At 46.2% G+C, this 21,337-nt stretch overlaps 1 protein-coding gene across 1 annotated transcript; it reads left to right on the top strand.

The window, feature by feature from the left end:
• The first annotated feature begins 1,391 nt into the window (after window positions 1-1,391).
• Window positions 1,392-17,924, top strand: Sec11c (SEC11 homolog C, signal peptidase complex subunit). The gene is made up of 6 exons (XM_032885680.1): window positions 1,392-1,560; window positions 9,721-9,830; window positions 12,883-13,032; window positions 15,182-15,301; window positions 17,074-17,131; window positions 17,724-17,924. The coding sequence occupies exons 1-6, from the start codon at window positions 1,474-1,476 to the stop codon at window positions 17,775-17,777; spliced, it is 579 nt and encodes a 192-aa protein (XP_032741571.1). The 5' UTR covers window positions 1,392-1,473; the 3' UTR covers window positions 17,778-17,924.
• The last annotated feature ends 3,413 nt before the right edge of the window (window positions 17,925-21,337 follow it).

The raw sequence follows: 21,337 nt of genomic DNA, 5'->3' as shown, positions 1-21,337 counted from the left end.
CAGACTGAGTTTTCTTTTCTTTTCTTTTCTTTTCTTTTCTTTTCTTTTCTTTTCTTTTCTCTTCTTTGCAGAGGTGCACATGAGGGAAGGACTTAGAGGGAAATGAAGGTGTATATTGAAGGAAGGTAGGCAACTCATTAAAGAAGCAAGTCACCTGCTCATATCCCCTCTGGAGCTGCCTGTATGTGGCTTTTCACATAACATTTCTACTCCAGGACACTTAGCTGCTGTATCCAAGCTAATGACCACATGGGACATTAAACAGTCCCTGATAGGGAGCTTGGGCTGCATGGTGATCTGAGGTCCTACTGTGTGAAGGGCTATCAAAGGCCCAAACATGGCAAACAAGGAGTTACGTTTTCCTCCAGTGTCCTGAAAGCCTGCCTTCATTTGACGCTTGCTAGTTTTCACAGTTTCCCTATCTGCCAGAACACTTTGAGATGACGTTGCATTCTGAGATCAAAATGCAGATACTGTATAGTTTGGCTATGTCTATCCCGGTAGGACCTAAGTTTTAACAGGGCTTTGTTTGATTTCTTCATCCATGTTTCTCAGGTACCTAGAATACCGTCAGGCCCATTGTAGCTGTTTGGTAAAGATTTGCGAATAAATAAATAAAACAAAGGATAAGCGAGTGAGTGAATGAGTAAAGCAAAGATTACCTATGCTCAGAATCGTGGAAATTCTGGATTTGGAATTTGAGTTCTATTCCATACTCTACAACTTAATAGTGGCTATGGCATAGACCCTTTCTGGGCCTGTCCTTCATCAAGCATAAAATAAGATTGTTACTTCTTTATTCAGTGAATATCCGCTTTGACTACCATCTATAGTAGCCTCGGCTCACAGATTGCTCCATTGCAATTCTTTCAAGAGCTAGTCTTTCGCGGTGCAGAACCTCAGTTTCAAAAACTCCCGCCTTTCATAGGCCCCACCTACCCAGCACGCCCATCTTTAGGCCCCGCCCTGATTCCTCACACTCCGCCCGCCGGGCAGAAGCCCCGCCTTCCTTAGCTGCAGTCATCCAATGGCCGAGATACACGGTTAGGTGAAAGCGAGGGAGCTTTAGGTGTCCGGCTGGCGCCTGACCAGAGTCTTGGAGTTCTGCTCTTCTCAAGCAGTCACTTCCCCGAGTTTCCACCTAGACACGAGGCTCACCAGCTACCTTACAATCTCCTAGAAGGGTCGGCTAAGGCTTCACAGCCCGCTCACCACGCTCCCCAGGAGCCCTGGGTCTTCACTGGCCGAGGCTCTTTGCCCGAAGCATTCTGGAAGTTGTAGTTCTTCTTCTCTCAGTTTCTCTAGGTCCTATGGGGGAGATGACTCTCACGAGACTACAATTCCCAGAAGCCTACGCAAGACTATGGTCACGTGCCACAAGGATGCGGGCTGGTGGGCGGGGCCGGCCGGTGCTCCGCAGCCGCGTGTGACAGACCGAGCCGGCCGGCCGCCTGGGCCCCCAGAGACCCCGCCATGGTTCGTGCGGGCGCCGTGGGGACGCATCTCCCCACGTCCAGCCTGGACATCTTTGGGGACTTGAGGAAGATGAACAAACGACAGGTAACTGAGGCTCTGGTGGGGGCGCGTCCAGTGCACCAGGACCCGCAGCGACTGCAGGAGTTGGGGCTTCCCTCTGCGAAGCTCTCTAGGGCAAGGACAGTTCCGTGTGACCTGAGCTCCCGGTCACCCAGAGACCCTAGGTTCAGATCTTCCCAGACTCACGTGTGGGCAAGTGATTGCATTCCTTCATTGACAAGAGCAAATTGGGGAGGGGGTGCGGGAAGGGGAGCGCGATGGATGGCATGTGCGCTTGCGGAAGTGAAGGGAGATGACTGGAGCGCGAGTGACAGCTGTCTGCGCGTTTTGAGGGCCACTCAGTGAAGAGGGAACAGCTTTCCCTGTGTTGCTCCAGAGGCCTGGCTGCGCACTGTTGCAAGTGGCTAAGAGGCTGACCAAGGGGAACTTTCTTACTGAGCTGTTCAAGGAGACCTCTCAAACCGATTTTTTTCTTCTTCTTCTTCTCAGTTAGTGGGGCTGGTTTTCTTGGGGCATGCATCAGGACTCAGTGTTGTTCCTGCATCCTAGGTGGTGCTCAGTCATCATAGACGGAACCAACATTCATAAAAGGATTCCAGGAGTTTCCTCTAACTTTCCAAGTCCATCTTTTCTGCAACACCGTCTGTACGGAAGGCCATAAGGGCTGGGGGTCCTTGGACAGCTGGGCTTCATTTTCCACTGCTCTGTAAGAAGCCCGCCGAGGCAGTTTCTTTTGGCCCCCACCCCCACCCCTTACCATGCCCCATCATTTCCTCCATCGGCCAGGAAAAGTATGATTGGGTAAGCTTCTAGGCACTGTAGTCCCCCAGTATCTTGACAGATAACCACTCTTCTATTACCAATGATGACACACTGTGGTAAGAAAAGTGAGGTCTTTCTTGAAGATGGTTTTGAACCTGATCCTTTCATGATTTGGATGGCACAAATATTTGTTCCTCTATGGAGAGACAGGAACTATGAGAATGAGAGTACGCATCTCCCTCCCTCTCCCTCAGCCTTCCTCCTTTTGTTATTCCCATCTTCCTTTCCCCTTCTTCCCCCTTTTCTATTTCTCCCCATGTCTTTTTTTTTTTTTTTCTTTTTGTCCTGTAGAATTTCAGAAACACGCAGCCATATGGGACGGTTTGGTGACTTGAATTTCTTGAAATGATTAAGATCTGGTTGTGGCTAGCTATGCTGAGGAACTTATGTGGCCTGGGTGGCTAAGAAGAGTTTTAGTAGGGAATATCACTGGCTTGGAACAGCAAAGCCTAGTGCCCCCTGCTCCTAGACACTGTTCACAGAAAGTACAGCTTCATTTTAGATTTAGACGACTGGATAAAGTTTTTAAATGTGTGGTACTGATTACTAATGGCTGCCATTGCTAACTAGCAGGTGCAATATCAGTCCCTCAGTCTGCTCCTTGTGTCACTTGGGTCAGTAGCGCGTGTGTGGCTCGTTCTGCCGGTCTACTAATTAAAATTTAGAAGCTCGGTTTCTGTACTGCTTTTTTTTTATAGTTGAAAAAATCCTTTTTTGTCTTTTTTTTTTTTTTTTTTTTTTTTTTTTTTTTTTCTTACTCTTTTTCCTTCTTACCAGGGTCCTGTGACACCTTGTCAGGCTTTGAGGCAGGACCCTCTTTCTCTACTGCCACCACTTACTAAATGAGAGCCACATGCAAGACAAGGGCTCTTTGTTTCTGCAGTGAGGAAGACAGGAAGTGATACAGTGACTGGTGTTTTTGCTGCCCAGTGGCCAGAATATCTGGCCTGAGATGTTTGCTTTAAAACTCCTTGGAACTTGCTGATTCCAGTGGCTGGGTGTGGGCTTATTTTAAAGCTCGTTGGGGTCGTTATTTGATGAGCCAAAATGAGGAATAACACAAAGCACCATGCAAATGCGGTCGGGGTATATTTGGAAGGGGTTCAGCCTGTCTACAGTTTGGTTAAAATTATGTTTCCTGGCTGCCAAACCTGCACTTAGATTTGTAGATGTTTTTAAAGGTAGGGTTTCAGAAGTAAGGCCTGTGGGATGTTCCATTGTTAGGTTTCTGTGTGTTTGGCTTTCTCTTCAGTCTTTATCAAAGGAAGTGTTATTAGGGAATTGACTCTATTACCTCACAAATGATTTGTTTTTAAGCACAGAGAATCAGACCGGAAAATGTGTTCTTGACTCAGAGTTTTATTCAATAAGTGGTAAGAGTCTGTAACTTGCTTTTTGGCCAGATAGAGACTGGGGTTCTGAGAACCTATTAAAAAAATTAACAGTCCTTGTTTAAAATGATGGTTTGGGACTTTCCCAACTAGATCTGTAGTCGATAATGAAATAGCTGTTGTTTTCACACACTGTCCTCTAGGTCAGGCAGGGCAGGGGGAGAAGGCTTGTAGCAAATGACATCTGCCTAGACTCTTTTTTGTTTTGTTTCGTTTTGTTTTTGCTCTTCTGGGAATACTGTGATTGTTTTCATAATGTGAAAATAGATACAATAGCCAAGTGGTTAAACATAGCGTGTGGCTCGATTATTGAATTATAGTTCTTTTTTCTACTTTCATATCAATTGTATCACATTGGAACACAGTCCAAGAATAGAGTCCTGTGAGAATTCTGAGTGCTTGTGAGACAATTCCAAAAAAGGCAAGCGGCTTGCGACCTCAGTTTTTTGTTTTTGTTTTGTTTTGTTTTGTTTTTTTGAAACACAGACCTGTTCTGGTATTGTTATTCTCTACCCAGGTGCAGCAGACAGGAGTGAGTTTACTTCAGCTGTTCTTCGTGCGCCTCCATGTTTCTGCAACATGTGGCATGCCCCTGTGGTACACAACACCTTACTTACGTGGTTCTTCCTAACCCCCGAGTATAAATTGCCAGATGCTCTGAATGAAGTTGGCTATTGCATGGGATTTTAGTCTGCCACATTTTTAGGTCTCACTCTTCCAGGTTCATGCTGTCAACTAGAGGGATACACAGCACCAAAATACCAAAGTTACTTTAAACTTCTTTTTAGGTCCTCCTTTCAGTGGAGCTGGGTCACCTCCCCCACACCAATTATCAACGAGGAAAATTCCCCACAGGCTTGCCCACAGGCCAATCTGATGGAAGCCCTTTCTCATTTGATGTCCTTCCTTCCTACTGACTCTCTAGCCTGTGTCAAACTGATGTAAAACTAGTCAGCACGGGAAGAAAATCAATGCTTGGGGCTGAAAAGATGGCTCAGTCTGGAAAGTGCTTGCTTCACTGGGTTCGACCCTCACTCTCCAGAAACCCATGAAGAGCCAGTGTGTTTTAATCCTAGGGCTGGGGAAGTAGATACTAGGTAGATCCCTGAAGCTCTAGTCAGCCTACCCCAGGCTAGTAGTAAACAACCTTGTCTCAAAAAAAATCAAGATGGATGGTGTCTTAGAGTTTTTATTGTTGTGAAGAGATATCATGGCCACAGCAACTCTTATAAAGGGAAATATTTAATCAGGTTGCCTTATAGTTTAGAGGTTTTATGGCTGAAAGCACTCAGGCAGACACAGTGCTGGAGAGGTAGCCAAGAATTTCACATCTGGATTGGCGGGCAGCAGGAAGAGAGAGTGACACTGGGCCTGGCTTGAGCATTTGAAACCTTAAAGCCCACCCCCAGTGACACACTTCCTCCAACAAGGCCACGCCTACTTCAACAAGGCCACACCTACTCCAACAAGGCCACAGCTTCTAATAGTGCCATTCCCCAAGACCCTGTGGGGGCTATTATCATTCAAACCACCACATAATGGTTTCCTGAAGAAAGACACCTGAGCTTAATCTCTGACTTCCACACAATGAGCACTAGTACACACACACACACACACACACACACACACACACACACACACACAGAGAGAGAGAGAGAGAGAGAGAGAGAGAGAGAGAGAGAGAGAGATCAATGATTTGTAACTACAATTCTAAGATCACCTTTGGGTGTATCTTGGACCACCGCCTGTGCTTATAGTTTGCCAAAGGTCTTCTTGGAGTTGATATCTTTTTATTCAGCATGCTTAGTGTTTGATACCAAAGTTGTTTACCCATTATTTGAAATAGTGGAGCAATCTGCCTTTTTCTACTTTTCCTCATTATTAGAAATAAGACTGGTATAAATATCTTTGGACTCCAATTTTCTATCTGTCGCTGTTTCTGATGAATTCCTTGAAGCAGGAACCCCTGGGCTGATAGTAATCTTCTGATATTAATGTCAGTTGAGGGTGCTTACATCAACTTGCATTCTCACACAGTGTACCCAGGAGTGTGGTACTACTCCTGGGTCTTGGCATTAAAAACACTCAAACTTTAATTGCCTGGGAAGGTGGGGGGATTATAGATTTGAACCTTCTAAATGTTTACTTGCTGCTTACATTTCCTCATTGGAAAGTTATAGCTTTAAGGTTTTACCTGTTGTTGGCACTCTATTTTCCTTATGCTGGTTTGTTTGCATTCAGAGTGTGCTCAAGGTGTTTGTCATTATTTAGCAAATGGAATACTGGCTGTTCCCAGACCTGTGTTGACTGTTGAGAATACAGTTCTGAGCAAGGTGGGAATGATCTCTGCCACTGTGAAATTCACAGTCTAGTGTGAAGACGAGTGAGTGAGTGTGTGTACAGCTGGTGGTGATAGGCGCTGCGAGGAGACAGCGGGCTGTGGTGAGAACAGGAAGCAGGGAGGCGAGCTGGCCTGCGGCAAAGACTGGCAAGCTGCAGTGCTTGGCCAGCTCTTACAAAATTCTCTTGGCACATAGCCGTGCAGATCCTTTTAGCCTGCTTTCCCAACCCAACAACGAAGCTAAGTGGCTTTGATAGTTATTGTGTGGCTTATAAACCTAAACACTTACTATCCGGCCCTTGAAATAGAAAGTTTGGTGACTCTTGGTCTCCCACATTGGCTTCCCAGGGGCACTGGTGTTAAAAGTGGGACTTGAGAACCAGTGAGTTTTGGATATGCCAAGAGTCTAGGGAAGGAACTTTCTGGGCAGAGCAAACCCCTAGGTGATGGGCTTGAAGAAGAAAGGCATGCACTGTTTGAAGCACCGACAGATACTACACATGTGGCTGGGCATCAGAGGCCATAGTAAGAGAGTAGGCTGCAGCTGAAGGGGTTATGCACAGGAGTGACCAGATGACACTGAGAGCAAGCATAAATGTGGAATGGATTAGAAGGCTCATAGGCGGCTCTTACAGTGGCCCAGTGCAGCTCTGTTACTGACTTTGAAGAGCGTTATAGCAATGGGACTACTTTGGTGTTAGGAAAGGTAAGGTCAGCTATGTGTGTGACTTGAAGCATTTCAGTTACGTTCAAAGATTCCCTGTAGTTCCAGGCAGTTGGGAATCTCAGCGTTGGGAGGAATTAGCCTGAGGGTGCCAATGGCAACATTTGAAGGTTCAGGTGGAGAGGGAGGAACTGTCCAGAGGATAAAATATTCAGAGAGTAGATGGAGTTTCTACCTAGGGTAGCAACTCCTTTGAGACCTTTTGCTGTGGAGGAGAAGGGATGTCAAAGGTGGAAGAAGGCATAATATGGAGGAAGAGTTCACAGTGGAGTGTCTTAAGCTGATCGGATGGGAGAGATGTGGAACAGTGTCCAGCCCCAACCCACTCACTCCCTCACCCACCAGAATCTCTCAGCTAAGGTCCAGGGAACATGGACATCCGTGTTTCCTGACATGGATTCAGTTGGCTTGCTTTCCTGAGCTGTCCCTTGTGATTCCAGTGTGTTGGTGAGGACCAGTATTAGAGCACAATGGCCCTTGAGTTGTGGTCACAAGCCAGCAGCTTCAGTGTCACCTGGGAGCTTGTTTGAAGTGCACTTCTCAGGCGTGCCAAATGATTTTAGTATGTGTTTGAAAGCCACTGCTGTGAGGGATGGTACACACTCTGACTGATGTCAGGACCCTATCAAGCCACCGAGCACTTCCCTGCTAGGTATTCCTTCCTCACTGTCCTTGGTTGCATTTCTGCTGGCCATGTGCACTTTGAAAACTGTACTTTGATGTATATAAACTGTTTTAAAAATGTACACTTAGACTGTGTATCTTTATGGGGTATGGTGTGAAGGTTCAGTTACGTTTACATTATATAATGATCAAACACTGTGATTAGCATCACTGTCACCTCAAACATCTATCAGTTGTTTGTGGTAGCTTTAAATATCTTGTCATCTCAATGTATACAGTACACCCCACTGTGCTAGAACACCAAAAGCCAAAACCAATCTCTTCTGTTTCAGTTGAAGTTAGATTTGAATATTTGAGGAAATGAAGTTTCGTACCACATGATCTGGCCCCTGTTCCAAACTCACTTCAGCAGGAAGTGTGCAAGGCTGATAGATACTTAAGATGGGCTCGAACGTAGCTGACTTTACTTCTTCTGAAACACACTGAAAGATGTTTAGTCATCAACTATTTCAAGACAGGGAGTCCAGGCAAGGAAACAAGATTACCCAGGTTCTAGAAGCTGGAAGACAGGAAAAAATGGTAACTGAAGCAGCCAGAGAACTAGAAATGCTGAGAGGCTCCAGAGAAACTGAGGAAAAATGCTATCCCGTGACATGGATCCTTTGAGACTCAGTTGGTTGTAGCAGAAGCCTTTAGAAATGGAGAGAAGGCAGGCTGAGGTACATCTTCTTTCTCTGAAAGTTGAGGCATGTGAGGTACCCAGTCCTCCCCATTCCTACCCACTGCACTGACTGGGGTTTCCTCTCCCAGTGGAGTAAAGGCTCCCAGGCCTGTGGAAGGGGTCGGCACTATTGTGTGAGTGCTGTGTGCCAGGGATCGGAAGCTGTGGTGAGGGACGGAGGTCCTGAAAGTTCCTGCAAGAACAGCCCTGGCCTATCAGTGTGTCCAGACATCTAGAGACCATGAGGGACAAGAGAAGGGACTGTATGGCCTTGAAACAGTTTCCATTCCAGGGCAGATGGTCCAAAGGCAGGGATGAGGTTGCTGGAGCTGAGGGATCCAGGCTCGAGTCAACTGAGTCCATGTGGTTCTGCAAATCATCCTGACAATTGCAGGACTTGGGGTAGGAAGACTGAGGCAGATGGATACCAAAGGCAGGTGCCCTCTTGCCTTGTGGGAAGGGCTGGGCCTGAAGAACTCATCTCTTGGGTAGAGTTAACAAGGGTAGCTTTAGTTTTTGTGGCCTCACAGAGGATGGAGGGCATCCCACTGACAGTTCAGCTATTGTTGGAAGGGGGTTGGGATGTGCACCGGTGTTGATTTTCCCGTTAGTCCCCAGGGATTGGCAGGTATAGCAGGCAGCTGTGGCAAGGGAGAATCTGCTCCTCAGCACATGTGCAGCACCAAAGGAGCCAGGTGAGCCTTGTGGGTTGGAGGGCGTTTCCGAGCTAGGACTGGAAAGCTCAGAGCCTTACTCACTGCTAACAGCAGCCATGATATGGTCTCTTGGCTTCTGTGACTCCTCTACGTGTGTTCTTAACCAATTACTTACTGTTTATTGTTTGAAGAATTATTGATCATTTAAACATCCAGGCATTTTGAAAGCTTTGTTTCTAAACTTTTTAACAGGTAAGTTTTGTTTTTTGTTTTTGCAGTTGCAGAGGCCTTCTGGTTGAGCCCTACAGTACCGTTTAGCTTCCACTGGAGGCCATCTTTAGTTGTGGGCTAATGTGCAGTATAGGTGAAGTTACTTGAGGTGTGTCAGAGTTTCAGGGTGAGAGCCTGGGGCTGACAGCTAGTTGATGCTAAGCTGCATCTGTACCAGGCTGGAATGGGAGTTACCAGTGGTTGAGTTATGGTTGGGGAAACGTTTAGGGTTTGAAGTGCCGGGAACCCCAGAGCTATTACTAGCCTTGTTGGGGGATCCCCAGTCTATATTTGGGAGACAGCATCAGGTATTTAGGATGCTGTACCCAGCGTTTCTGGGGTCACCAAGCCTCACCTCTAGAGCAACAGAGCCCCCCTGCTATACAGGGGTATTTGAGGGTGAGGAGGCTGTAGCAGTCATAGCTGCTCAAGCCCACAGATAGCTGCTTCCCCCTCTTTTCTCACCGTCTGTGAGGTGATATTTGGAAGTCATATCCTGTGATAAAAGTTGAAATACTCCCTGTCCTAGAATTATATCTTGTTTAAATTATATAAGCACCTCCAAGCTCCACTGTGTGAATGTTGAATATTTCGCCGTCAGTTTTCACTTTGGGTTTGGTCTTTTTCTGTTCCAGCTTTACTACCAGGTCCTAAACTTTGCCATGATTGTGTCTTCTGCGCTCATGATATGGAAAGGCTTAATTGTGCTCACGGGCAGCGAGAGTCCCATCGTGGTGGTACTGAGGTAGGTCCTGATCCTGGCTCCCATCCTGCCCTGGGATCCAGGAACGAGGGTGCCTTGAGTGACAGCCATGAGCTTAAGATTTTAATTGGATAAACTACTCGACAGCCTTTTTTGATGGCACTTGAGAGCGTTTATTTAACTGAAAAACAATATCTTTTTAACTGCTGTTTTAGAGCAGTTGTTCCCAGCCTTCCTAGTGCTGCGACCCTTTTAATACAGTTGTGGAGACCCCCAACCATAAAGTTACTTTTGTTGCTACTTCATGACCGTCATTTTGCTACTGTTAAGAATCGTAATGTAAATATCTGATTTCTGATGGTCTTAGGTGACCCCTGTGAAAAGGTCGTTGGACCCCCAGATGCATTGTAACCCACGGGTTGAGAGCCACTGTTTCGGATCTTGCTGATGCAGTGCTTTTAGTATTCTAGTACAAGAGTTCACCTAAGCGAGATAGCATTATCTGTATACAAAATGACCTTTCTGTCTAACTAGTTTAAAATCTTAAGCCATACCTAGCAGGAGGGGTGTGTGTCCCTCCAGTGCATAGCAAGTGTCAGGAGATGCCAATGGCCACTACCTCCTGTTGTGCTTATTAACCTGTATCTGCTTTAGAAGAGAGGATATTGTCAACTTCGTGCAGCCATAGTTATTCAGGGAGAAATCTTCAGTTCATTTGAAGTTAAATGGCCCTCCCTGGAGCCAGCAGGTGCACCAGGGTGCTTTGTCCGGTGTGTCTGACATCATTAAGTCCCATTGTTGGTAGCAATAGAACCTCTTTGTTGTATGGGATAGAAGGGGAGCTATTGTGATCACTTGATCAGAGTCATAGCTGACCAGTCCAGAAGCCAAAGCCACAGTGCAGGGCGTTTGCTGTTTCTAAACCAGAGCCTTTCCTTGTACTGGGCTCTGCTGACAGATCATAGGGCTACAGCCGCGTCTGTATTTCCCCAGCTACCTCAGTGTGACTAACCAAGGGGTGGGAAGTGTAGTTCACAGAGGAGCGTGTGTGTGTGTGTGTGTGTGTGTGTGTGTGTGTGTGTGTGTGTGTGTGTATGTATTCACAGTCAGGAGTGAGGAGGGCACCAGGCCACCAGGCTCCTGGGCCCTGGACACCATAACCCTGCTTCAGTTGCAGTAACCCCACTTTTAAACATAGGTGGATATAGTGCTCAGAAGCTGTGTGAGGGAATGTTTTCTTTTCTTTTCTTTTTTTGAAGAAGGCTCGGGATGTCAGTCTATGGTGAAGCAAGTGCATAGCACATTCAAGGTCCTGAGTTTTATTCTTATCAGGATAAAACAGGAGGAAGGAAGGAGGGGAGGAGAAAAACAGACAGACAGACAAACAAGCTTCTTGGAAGAAGGCTTAGGGATGAATGTCAGTGGCAGAGTGTCTTTGTAGTGTGTTTGTAAGTCTGGGTAAGGCATTGGGTCCCATCTTCAGATGCAAGACAGAGAGGAGGTGTCTAGAGTGTCCTCATGCACAGTCCAAGGCACACTGACATTATCACAAGCGTTTCAAGACTGGATCTAAGATCACTAGGCCCCCTTCTAATCACACATGCATACACAGGGACTTAAAAAGTCCTTTATGGGTTTAAAGCAGTCTGATTTGAAGTCATGAGCTGGTAAAGTCCCTGAGAATTGCTTGGGCGTCCCCAGCCATGGAAGAGGAGACCTACAAGTTGATGCTACTGGACTTGGAGAATTGCCGGACATCAGTGCTCCCTCTTAGCCCTGGGACTCTGGGAGGGGGTATCTTTTGTCAGTGCAGTCTGTTGTCACAACCAAGAGAGTTTTCTAATACTGACTTCCATACTGGTGGCTTTGGGAAATTCATTGAAAGAATGAAGATGAAGCCATCAATGGAGAAAGCAGGCGTTTTAGCTGTTCTTCTGTAAAAGGAAATAAATCAGAAGCACAGCCACCTTTAGAGGGAGACACAGTAGGGTTCCATGTTGGAGCCAAATTCATTTTACCCAGCTGCCTTTTATCTCTCTCTCCTTAGTTCTGTTGTCAGCCCTTTCCCCTTCTTATTCAGCTTTCCTGGTTAGCATGCCAGGTCTGATCCTGTACTCAGAACTCGAGGTTCATTTTAACACAGAGCCCTTGCGGACACTTAGGCCAGCTTAGCCACGAATCTCTTCCCTGCCTCTGTCTGCTGGGAAGCTTGTGCAGCACCAGTACTGGGGGCTGAAAGGAGGCCCAGCTTCATGAACCGTGTTCTCTTTTAAAGGCCCCTGAGCCTCAGTCAGCCTGCTTCTTCCTCCTCCTTGATAAACAGACATAAACAGCTCATCCTCGGTTGCACAGTTCCTATGCAGTCGAATTTGTAGTTCTCATTCCTTTCAGGATTCCTTGCATTACATTCTAACTTTCAAGTCATAGCAGCTTGCAGTTTACTTTGAGTACATCAGAGATTTTGGCATAGATTTGAACTAAAGAGTTCAAATAGATTACCATGAAGATTCCTTATCCGTCTTCTACTCCAATAATACTTGTTAGCACTGGGCTCTTGTGAAAGAGCATGGTCGACATGCTGCTGAAAGATGCAAAACTGGGGTTCAGACTTTGTCCCAGCTGTCAGCATGCTTCGTGACAGGGCCTGCTAGCTAACTCACTTGTTTCCCTTCCCCTGAAAACATCCTGCAGTGTTGTGGGTGCTGAGGCTGTGCCATGAAGCGAAGGGATGGCTTCAGATGCTAACCAGAACTAACAGTGTGCAGCTCCAATGGAAGGCATTTGTGGAGTGGCCTTTTTAAAGGCCACAGATAGGCAACTTTTACTTCAGAGTTGACCCTATTCTTGGTTCAGCTCCAATGCAGTACTTGTTAAGGAGTGAGAAGCAGACAGTGGGGTGACAGGCCGAGAGAAGGAGCCCTGGTGCCTTTCCATGCACAAGCGCCACCAGCCATTTCCTCATCCGAGCCGGAGGGAAAGCCTCCAGGTTTACGTGCAGTGTCTTTGTAAACATGGACTCAAGGGTGGTTGGGAGTTCACTTGTACTAACCTATGGATACTGGGAGCCACTGACAGTGACTGTGTTTCTTTCCAGTGGCAGTATGGAGCCGGCCTTTCACAGGGGAGATCTGCTGTTCCTCACAAATTTCCGGGAGGATCCCATCAGAGCTGGTGAAATAGTTGTTTTTAAAGTTGAAGGAAGAGACATTCCGATAGTTCACAGAGTAATCAAGGTTCATGAAAAGTAAAGAGGCTTTACTTGCTTTTACTTTGGTAGTGTAAATTTTGGTCAATGTTTTTAAAGAGCAGTGAGAAGTCGGAAGAGCGAGATTTGTTCTCATTCTGCTGTTTATTAACCCGGCCACTTTGCACCAGTGACATGACTTGGTCTGTAAACCGGGAGGGACAGTATTTTACCCACAACTCACAGTGTGATTATGAGGGCTAAGGGAGATAATGTTTACTAAAATGTGTAAAAAATAAAATAAGGGTTGGGGATTTAGCTCAGTGGTAGAGCGCTTGCCTAGGAAGTGCAAGGCCCTGGGTTCGGTCCCCAGCTCCGAAAAAAAAGAACCAAAAAAAAAAAAAATAAAATAAAATAAAAAGACCAGGAAAACAAATCCAGACGAGGGGCCTATTAACTGTTCAAAGGAGTCTCTCAGAGTCACGTGCTAACCACACTGACTGCTCCGACACCAGGATTTCCTTCTGACGTATAATAAAGCTAGCTGTTCCTCTGTCTTACTTTAGCCAAAGGGACATTTTTTAAGCAGTAACTTCAGTCCTTGCTGGATAAAACCTCCTTCCCCAGGACACCTCATGATTTGGCCATAACATGTCCTGTATTAGTCCATCCCTGACAGCCAGCCTCAACCTCCCCTTAGGTAGCAGTGATGACTTAAGACCTTAATAACATCTGGTTTTTTAAACAAAAACATTTAATTCTAGCTCAGATACAGAGAGTTTCCATGTGAGAGTGAGGGATTTACATTTTATATACTTGATGTGTTACTGTTACCTTTGTGTAGCTTTTATAATAGCATTTTGTGTTCATGGTTTATAAAATTAAATTTAGGATATGTCTTTTACATTTAGATCTGTCTTTTAAAAGATGGTGGATTTTTCACCCTGGGTGGGAGGAGGGACAATGATAACGAGGGGCTGAGAGTTTGACCCCTGGTATTGGACACTCATGCCTTTCCTGGTTTCCAGGTCTACTTAGAATACCCACTCTATTCCACTGACTTTTACACTAATCCAGATTGAGTCACACTGCTCACCACAGGCACTGTTTAATGGTCATGGGCCCTCTGCCTACAAAGCTCCTGAGGAAGAATCAGGGATGGCCTGACAGAGCTTTCACCTCCTCCGAAAGCCACCTCTGAATATGACAGTGTGTTCCGAGCTGAGGCAGTGATGACTTTGTGCTGTAACGTCCACAAACTCACAGAGGATGTTGCCCTCTGGAGCCTACACACGTAACCTGCTCCTTTAGACACGGGTTCAGATGCTTGCAGGCTTTGAGCCTTTCCTCACTCTGACGGTGCTGTTTTCATTTTTCTGAAAAGACCCCCTCTTCATAACTCTGCAGAGCCTCAGAGTTCTGTGTGAATTTCCACGTTTACAGTGGCAGCCTGTGTAGAATACTTAGTCCTGCCTGTCAGCTGACTGTATTTGCCTGACGCCGTTTCCCTGAAAACGGGATTTTACACCATGTGCTTAGTGGTGAGGGACGGAAAGCATTTGGTCAGCCTGAGGTCGCTCACAAAGCACCGCCACATTATCCACAGACCAGTGTGGGTAAGCTCCTATGTAGACGAGGAGGAGTCCATCCTAACAGACTTTCCCATCACAACTGAGGAGGGACGAGAGCAGTGCAGGTCATGAATTCAGCCACGTCTGACCACGTCAGCCTTGAGGGAAGCAGCTGAAGCATAGAGAAGTTCACTGCCTCCTCCGTCTGGGGCCCTGTGAACCTGGACAGGGCGATTCCCATGATCTTGCCCATTGATGAGTGACACTCAGACACTTACTTTTTTGATTAAAACACAAGTTAAGTACCAGCTCTGTATTTACCGAGAGGATGCTGGGTGAGGAGTGATGCCGTGTATCAGTGGTCAGACATTGCCTTCCCATTGCCTGGGCTTTGCTTGTGCTTTGGTTGCCAGGGTTACTTGAATGTTTTGGAATTTAAGCCCATGAAATTGTCATTAGATGTGTGCTTCAGCTGGGGAGTGATCTGTAAGCATTCAACTTAGACCAAAGAGAGGTCAAGTCTTCCTCAACTGCTCTCTAAGTGTTTGCATCTGGCTGTAATGTCTGGGTTAGACTAATATGTTTCTAATGACGCTGTCCTGAAAATGATCTCTGAGAGGATGTCATTTGCCTTCCAGAGATAATGGAGACATCAAGTTTCTGACTAAAGGAGATAATAATGAAGTTGATGATCGAGGCTTGTACAAAGAAGGCCAGAACTGGCTGGAGAAGAAGGACGTGGTAGGAAGAGCTCGAGGGTAAGGACGAACTTGTTGTTAATCAGAAGGTTCAGAAACCAGGAAGATTCTCAGAAATGGAGAAGCTCGTAAGAGAGCAGAGCCATCTGTCACATGATACATCAGAAGTGCTCTAAGCAGGTCCAGGCTGTGCTTTGAGACCAACAAAGTATAATCCTGGGTTATGCAGTGATGCCCTGACTTCAACAGAACACATTCAAGGCCAGGCTGTTAGAGACCTGGCTACTGTTCCAGAGAACCCAGGTCTGATCCTAGCACTCACACGGTGGCTTCAGTCCTGGGGATCTGATGGCCTCTTCTGGCCTCTTAGGGCACTGTTCACACTGACACCAACATACAAACAGGCAAAACACCTGTACATATAAAATAAATAATAATTCTTAGATGAAAACTTAGATATCCAAGGACCCAAAAGCTATAACTGAACTAGAATACATTACCTATACACTGGGTTTAATTCTGTTCCAAAACACACCTTCACCTAAATGTTAGTCATTTGGGGGTTTTAAATGCCAATGACTAGAAACCCTCTAAGAGATGGCCTCTGCTGAACATTTCAGTGAATGTCTGGACACTGCTATAGCCGTGTGCACATTTAACACAGCTGTAGCTGGGAGGGCAGTAAGTAGGAGTAGCTTTTCGTGTCAAATCCACATTTTTACCTCTTTAAGTGGCTATGCTGTTTGGTTGGTACCCACAATTTCACAGGCAACCATTTTGGAAAAGTTTTTGTAAGAGACATTTGGATTATTCTCTCTTTGTGTCTCATAATTAGAAAGTTTTGTGGGAATTTTTAAATACATGATTGTTTCAAGGATTAACTATGATTGAATGTGCAGAACGTATCGTCATTTAAACAATCAGTAAAGGAGATGTTTTTCCTCTCTCAGTGGCCAGTTTAAGACTCCCGTTAGAAATGTCTACCGCCCCAGCCACACACAGCAGGGCAGATAGCTCCTGTGTGTGAGGTCATCTTTATTAATCGGGTGGTGACAGGGACCCTTCGCCCACTCTCCCCTGCTGCACTTCCACTCACGTGTCTCCAGGGGCAAGGGGATTTCTTGCTAGCTGTCCTGTATTTCTGATGCTGATGTAGGTCATGGACAGGAGTGGGGTGGAAGCCACTGGTGGCTGGCTGGAAGGTGCTGTGGACCTGTTTCTCCTTAGCGTAGACAGTGCTGGTGGAGCACACCACTTCATGCCGATCTGATCCCGTGCCCATCACTGGCTCTGCACTGTCCCCTCTGGGACCATGGTGGTATTTGAGTCTGAGTTACAGGGGGCACATTTGTGCTCATACCTCAGGAAACTCATGTTAATCTGAAAAGCCCTGCGATGGAAATCATGATAATCGTTCAAGTTCTGGCCAATGCTCTGTGTGCTTTAGGGCTTTATTTGCTGTCTGTTCATTCCAGGTCATGTAAATCCTATGCTTTTAGTTTGAAGCTTTTCCTGGGAGCAGTTTCTATATAGGACACCTGAGAGTCCGTCCTTCCTCAGACAAACCGACTGGGTGTATGAGAGTTGGTTATTGCGCTCGAGCAGATGGTACCAAGTGCAGCCAGAAAGCTTTGCTGATCCAACCAGGCACCCGCCTAAAACCTTTAGTGTTCGTAAGCTCTGCTGCTCAGGTCTTGAGCGGGGAGTGAGCCCTACCCTTAGGCAGTGGTGTGCCCTTAGGAAGACTGGTGTCCTCAAGTGTAGGGCAGTGAGCACTGTCACCATATGATAAACAAACGTTATATCTTGTGCTTTTCATCCCCACAACCTAGGTTCTTACCATATGTTGGCATGGTCACCATTATAATGAACGACTATCCTAAGTTCAAGGTAGGAATTCATGCGTGTGTATGTTTACTTAAGTTTTAATGGTGGGGCTGTTACCTGTGCAGTTGTAAACAGGAAGTCAGCATAAAATGGTTTGCCATTGATTTTCTGGGGAGCATTTGTAGTTGCCTACAAATTAATACAATAACCTAAATTATTAACATTTAAATTAGTTATTTTAAAACAGCTTCTTTTACCTTTTACATTAACTGTGTTCTGAAATGGTGCTTACAGGATTGAGATTATTATGGAAAAATTTTAGCATAATCTGAAGTAGCATCAAAAGCCTGGTCATATTTAACAACCAACTTCAGTAGAAATGACATTTCTATTTTAAAAAGGACGATAGGGAATGTGCAAAGGAGGAAGCCCCCCATCGGCCGTGTCTGTCAGGTGTTTGGTCCCGAGTCGTCAGTGTGTTTTTGGCTCTTTATTCAGTGTGCGTTGAGCGGCTAATTTAGAGAACAAGGCCCGGGGAGCCCATCTCGTGAGCCTGTCCTCAGCCTAGCGCTGAGTGGGCATCATCTGAGTACACCAATAAGCCCGGGTTTATTCGTAGACCTCATGATGCTTTCCCGTTGTGCTTTCTTTACAGTACGCTCTTTTGGCTGTGATGGGTGCATACGTGTTACTGAAACGTGAATCCTAACATGAGAAGCAGTTCCTGGGACCAGACTGAAACGAATTCTGTTGAAAAAGAGAAAAGCTAATATATTTGAAATGTTCCACTTTCTGTATAAAGAGAAACCAGGTGGAGATGTTTTTGTCTTGTCTAAATAAATGATTCACCAGTAAACATGGCGTCCTTTTGCGGCCTCGATTGGAGTCTGCTCAGGCTCTGCTGCTCAGGCCGTGGCTCCCACAGAACATGGGGTCAGCAGTGCTTCACACACTGGGCCAGGATCCGGGCCCCGCCTGTAGGAGGGAGCAGGGCACAGACACATGATCACAGCAAGTAGCTTCAAAAGTACAGTCCCAGCTTACTATGATGCCTCTGAGGGAGACAGGTTCTTCAAAGAGGACGACTTTTTATTCATTCAAGTAGAATCTGATAAACAAATGAAGTCTAAAGCTGTTTAGAAGGAACAGATGCAATCTGCTTTGTTTTTCTGTGATATATTTTGGGGTGGTTTGTGCAGTTATTTAAAGCATTCAGTAAATTATAAAGACAGTGTGGGAGCTGGAGAGATGGCTCAGTAGTCAGGAGAGCTCAATGCTTGCCAGCAGAGGACCTGGCTTTGGTTCCCACGGCAGGCAGTTCAGGCCCTCTGGCTTTCTCAGGCACCCGCACACGCAATGCACATCCATTCCCTTGGCAGATCCGCACAGACATAATAGATAAGTGACTAACTATAAAACAATGCAAAACCTTTGAAAAATGCGAGAGTTCAGACGTCAAAGGAAGCCCTCGCCCCCCTCCACCTCTCAGGGATCTCTTCAGTAGAGTTGGCTGTTTTCGAAATAGCCCTGCATGGAAATCCGTCCCTCACTGAAATACTGAGACTCCTGCCACTGTCCAAGGTGCTGGAGCCACACTGTCTTAATGGAGTTTCCGGAGTAGTTGGAAGAGGGAAAGGAATCTGGGGTTTCAGGTGGTAATCATCACTGTGACCAAAGATTTAGCAGGAGAAGCAAATGGAAGGTATCAGAAGTCACTCTCTGAGGGGGAGGGGGATCAGAGCTCAGTCAGTAAAGTGTCTCCTACCGTAAGGACCAGAGTGTGATCCCCAGGCCTGGTTGTACATACACCCTTGCTAGCCCAGGGGAGGCAGAGGCAGATGCATCCTTGGGGCTCACTGATGAAACAGCCTAGCTTGGAGAGATCCAGACCAATGGGAGACCTTGTCTCTGAAAAGAACAAAAGAAAAAAAAAACGGTGGAAGATGCCTTTGCCTGAGGAACAAACACACATATAGAGGGTGGAAGATTCAAGAAGCAAGCTGGACAACACCTGAGGTTGTCCTATGGCACCGAGCGCGTGCACACACACACACACACACACACACACACACACACAAGCACGAGCACCTACACATTAATACATCTACTCTATGCACAGACACATACATATATAGAAGAAGGTGTTGCCCATATGGAAAACAGAGAAGCTGCTCTTAAGGTAAGCTCTATTGATGTAACATCAAAGAATGAAAAACAAGTAGTTTGAACCAAGATGGAGTCCAAATTTGAATTTTCCACTTTTCACCATTTATCTTGTCTGTCTATAGTTTGTGGTCTGGTCTGTTTTGTCATGTGTGTCTTTTCCTGTCCCTCACAAAGGGTTTAACTCCGTATTCATTAATGGGGTTATTCAGAAAATGGGGGATGAGAAAGAAATGAAAATACTTCTCACAGAAATCTTTAACAAGGATGGTTTTACAAGGAAAGAGCTTACCTTACTGACCCCAACTGATCAAGAGCAGCACTCCCGACCACGCCCTTTCTCAACCTATACCACTGTTTTTTCCAACATGGTACATTTGTTGTTTGAGGTTGCTCTCAACTTGGCCGCTTTCAGCAAATGATTACCAAAACCCACACCTACGCCTACGCCTACACGTATACATTATTCTGGGTCTGGAGCATGGAGAAATACATAATTAAAGCTATGCGCTTAGGTTGAAGCTGATTACAGGGAAGGTGCAAGCCAGCCATAGTAAGGTTGGTTACACAACAAGAGAAAGCTAAACGGCCAGTTAAGATTGAATCAGGCAGAGCACACAGTAGGATGCCAGGTTGAATACATAATCTGAAATGATCTCGAGGCATATTTTAAATTTGGCTGCACGGTCTGGCAAAAGTTATCTCTTCAAAGCTGTGGGGTAGGGGGTGTCTCTGCAAACACCACAGCCAGCAGTATCCATCTGAGAGAGACAAAGGCAGTTCAGTTCAACATGACTCAGTAGCTGGTGTTGGTTCAAACTTTGAAAGTATGATTTTGAGTAGTTTATTTCGGGCACATTTAAGCAGAGTTTCCTCGTGATAATTTACCCAATCCCACGTGTACAGCAAAACTTAAGACATGACCTCTTCAAAACTCTTTGACATTTGACATTTTCCATAAACATAGGTCCTATACATTAGCTGAGAAAACAGTCTCAAGGGGCTCGGGGAGGTCTGGCCACACGGACCACACAAAATTCTCCATGTCCGCTCTCGGCCTTCTGGGCCGATAATAGGTTATATATCTCTTCCTTTGGAAAGACAAGCCCGTGTGTTTGACAGGCCTGGTTGCTCTGGTGCTTACCTGTGAGCACAAGGGCCTACGTGCCTCCCACATGAAGGCTAGAGGGACTTTCCAAAAGAGATTATTACAGCGGGCAGGGATTCCTGGGGAAGAGCACGCCAGCCTACAGGAACGGAATTACAAAGCAGTCAGGCCAGTTCATCTCCTCGCAAGCTTGCTGGAGCCTGCAGGTCTTTGGCTGTACTGATAGATTCTGGCTCAGGAAGTCTGGGATTCTATAGTAACATGCTCCTGGGGGCGTGGGGGGAACGACACTGAGGTGCCCAGACCACAGGCTGCACAGCCAATGTCACCACTGTTTTCTGAGCACAGTGACGTCCATGTCTGGGTCAGAATTCAATCGCTTTCATTCTTTGAGATTTCTTCCGTTCTGATCTAAGGCTTTAAAATCTCGGAAAGCTCATTGGTTCCCTTCATGGCCTTAGGCAAATTACTTAACTTCCCTCAGCTACAGATCGAAGAGACAAACTGCACTTACTAAAGTAGGCCACCGTAAATGAAGCCCCAGGAGGGTGCTGGGAGCATAGGGTTTGACATGTACACACTGCACACAATAAGTGTTGTCCTTTCGTCAGTGGTGGGGTGGTGGAGGCTGCAAGACAGAGTCGCAGCTCAGCCTTACTCCATTGCCTTTACGATGGTCTTCTCAGATGGCAAGAGGCTGCAACCAGGTCCCAAGGAGGGACCCCCTTTCTTCCCAGTCCTCAAGACTTTCTCTCTTTCTGGCCCGCCTTACTTTGACACTGCCCTTTCAGTGTGAGACCATTCCTTGTCATACACCTCTCCAGTCCCCTGCAGGGACTCCTGACCTGTTGAAGACCAGCAGGGGTGCTCTGTTGGGAGCCACCTGTCTTCCCATCCTGTTAAATAAGCTGTTGCAACAATAATGGGCCTCATCCCATTAAAATCAGTCATTTTAAGGGCAAGAAAAATGTTTACAGAACGCTTCCCAAAGATAATGT

Source organism: Rattus rattus, chromosome 15 (assembly GCF_011064425.1).
Source record: "Rattus rattus isolate New Zealand chromosome 15, Rrattus_CSIRO_v1, whole genome shotgun sequence".
In the NCBI taxonomy this organism is placed as follows: Eukaryota; Metazoa; Chordata; class Mammalia; order Rodentia; family Muridae; genus Rattus; species Rattus rattus.
This window is presented reverse-complemented; position numbering and strand designations above follow the sequence as displayed.

What these genes read in the sequence shown, in the direction of transcription:
- Sec11c (XM_032885680.1), top strand. Translation starts at nt 1,474, where the DNA reads ATGGTTCGTGCGGGCGCCGTGGGGACGCATCTCCCCACGTCCAGCCTG. An exon ending in GTGGTAGGAAGAGCTCGAGG is followed by an intron (nt 15,302 to 17,073) that starts GTAAGGACGAAC and finishes CCCACAACCTAG; the next exon opens with GTTCTTACCATATGTTGGCA. An exon ending in ACGACTATCCTAAGTTCAAG is followed by an intron (nt 17,132 to 17,723) that starts GTAGGAATTCAT and finishes CTTTCTTTACAG; the next exon opens with TACGCTCTTTTGGCTGTGAT.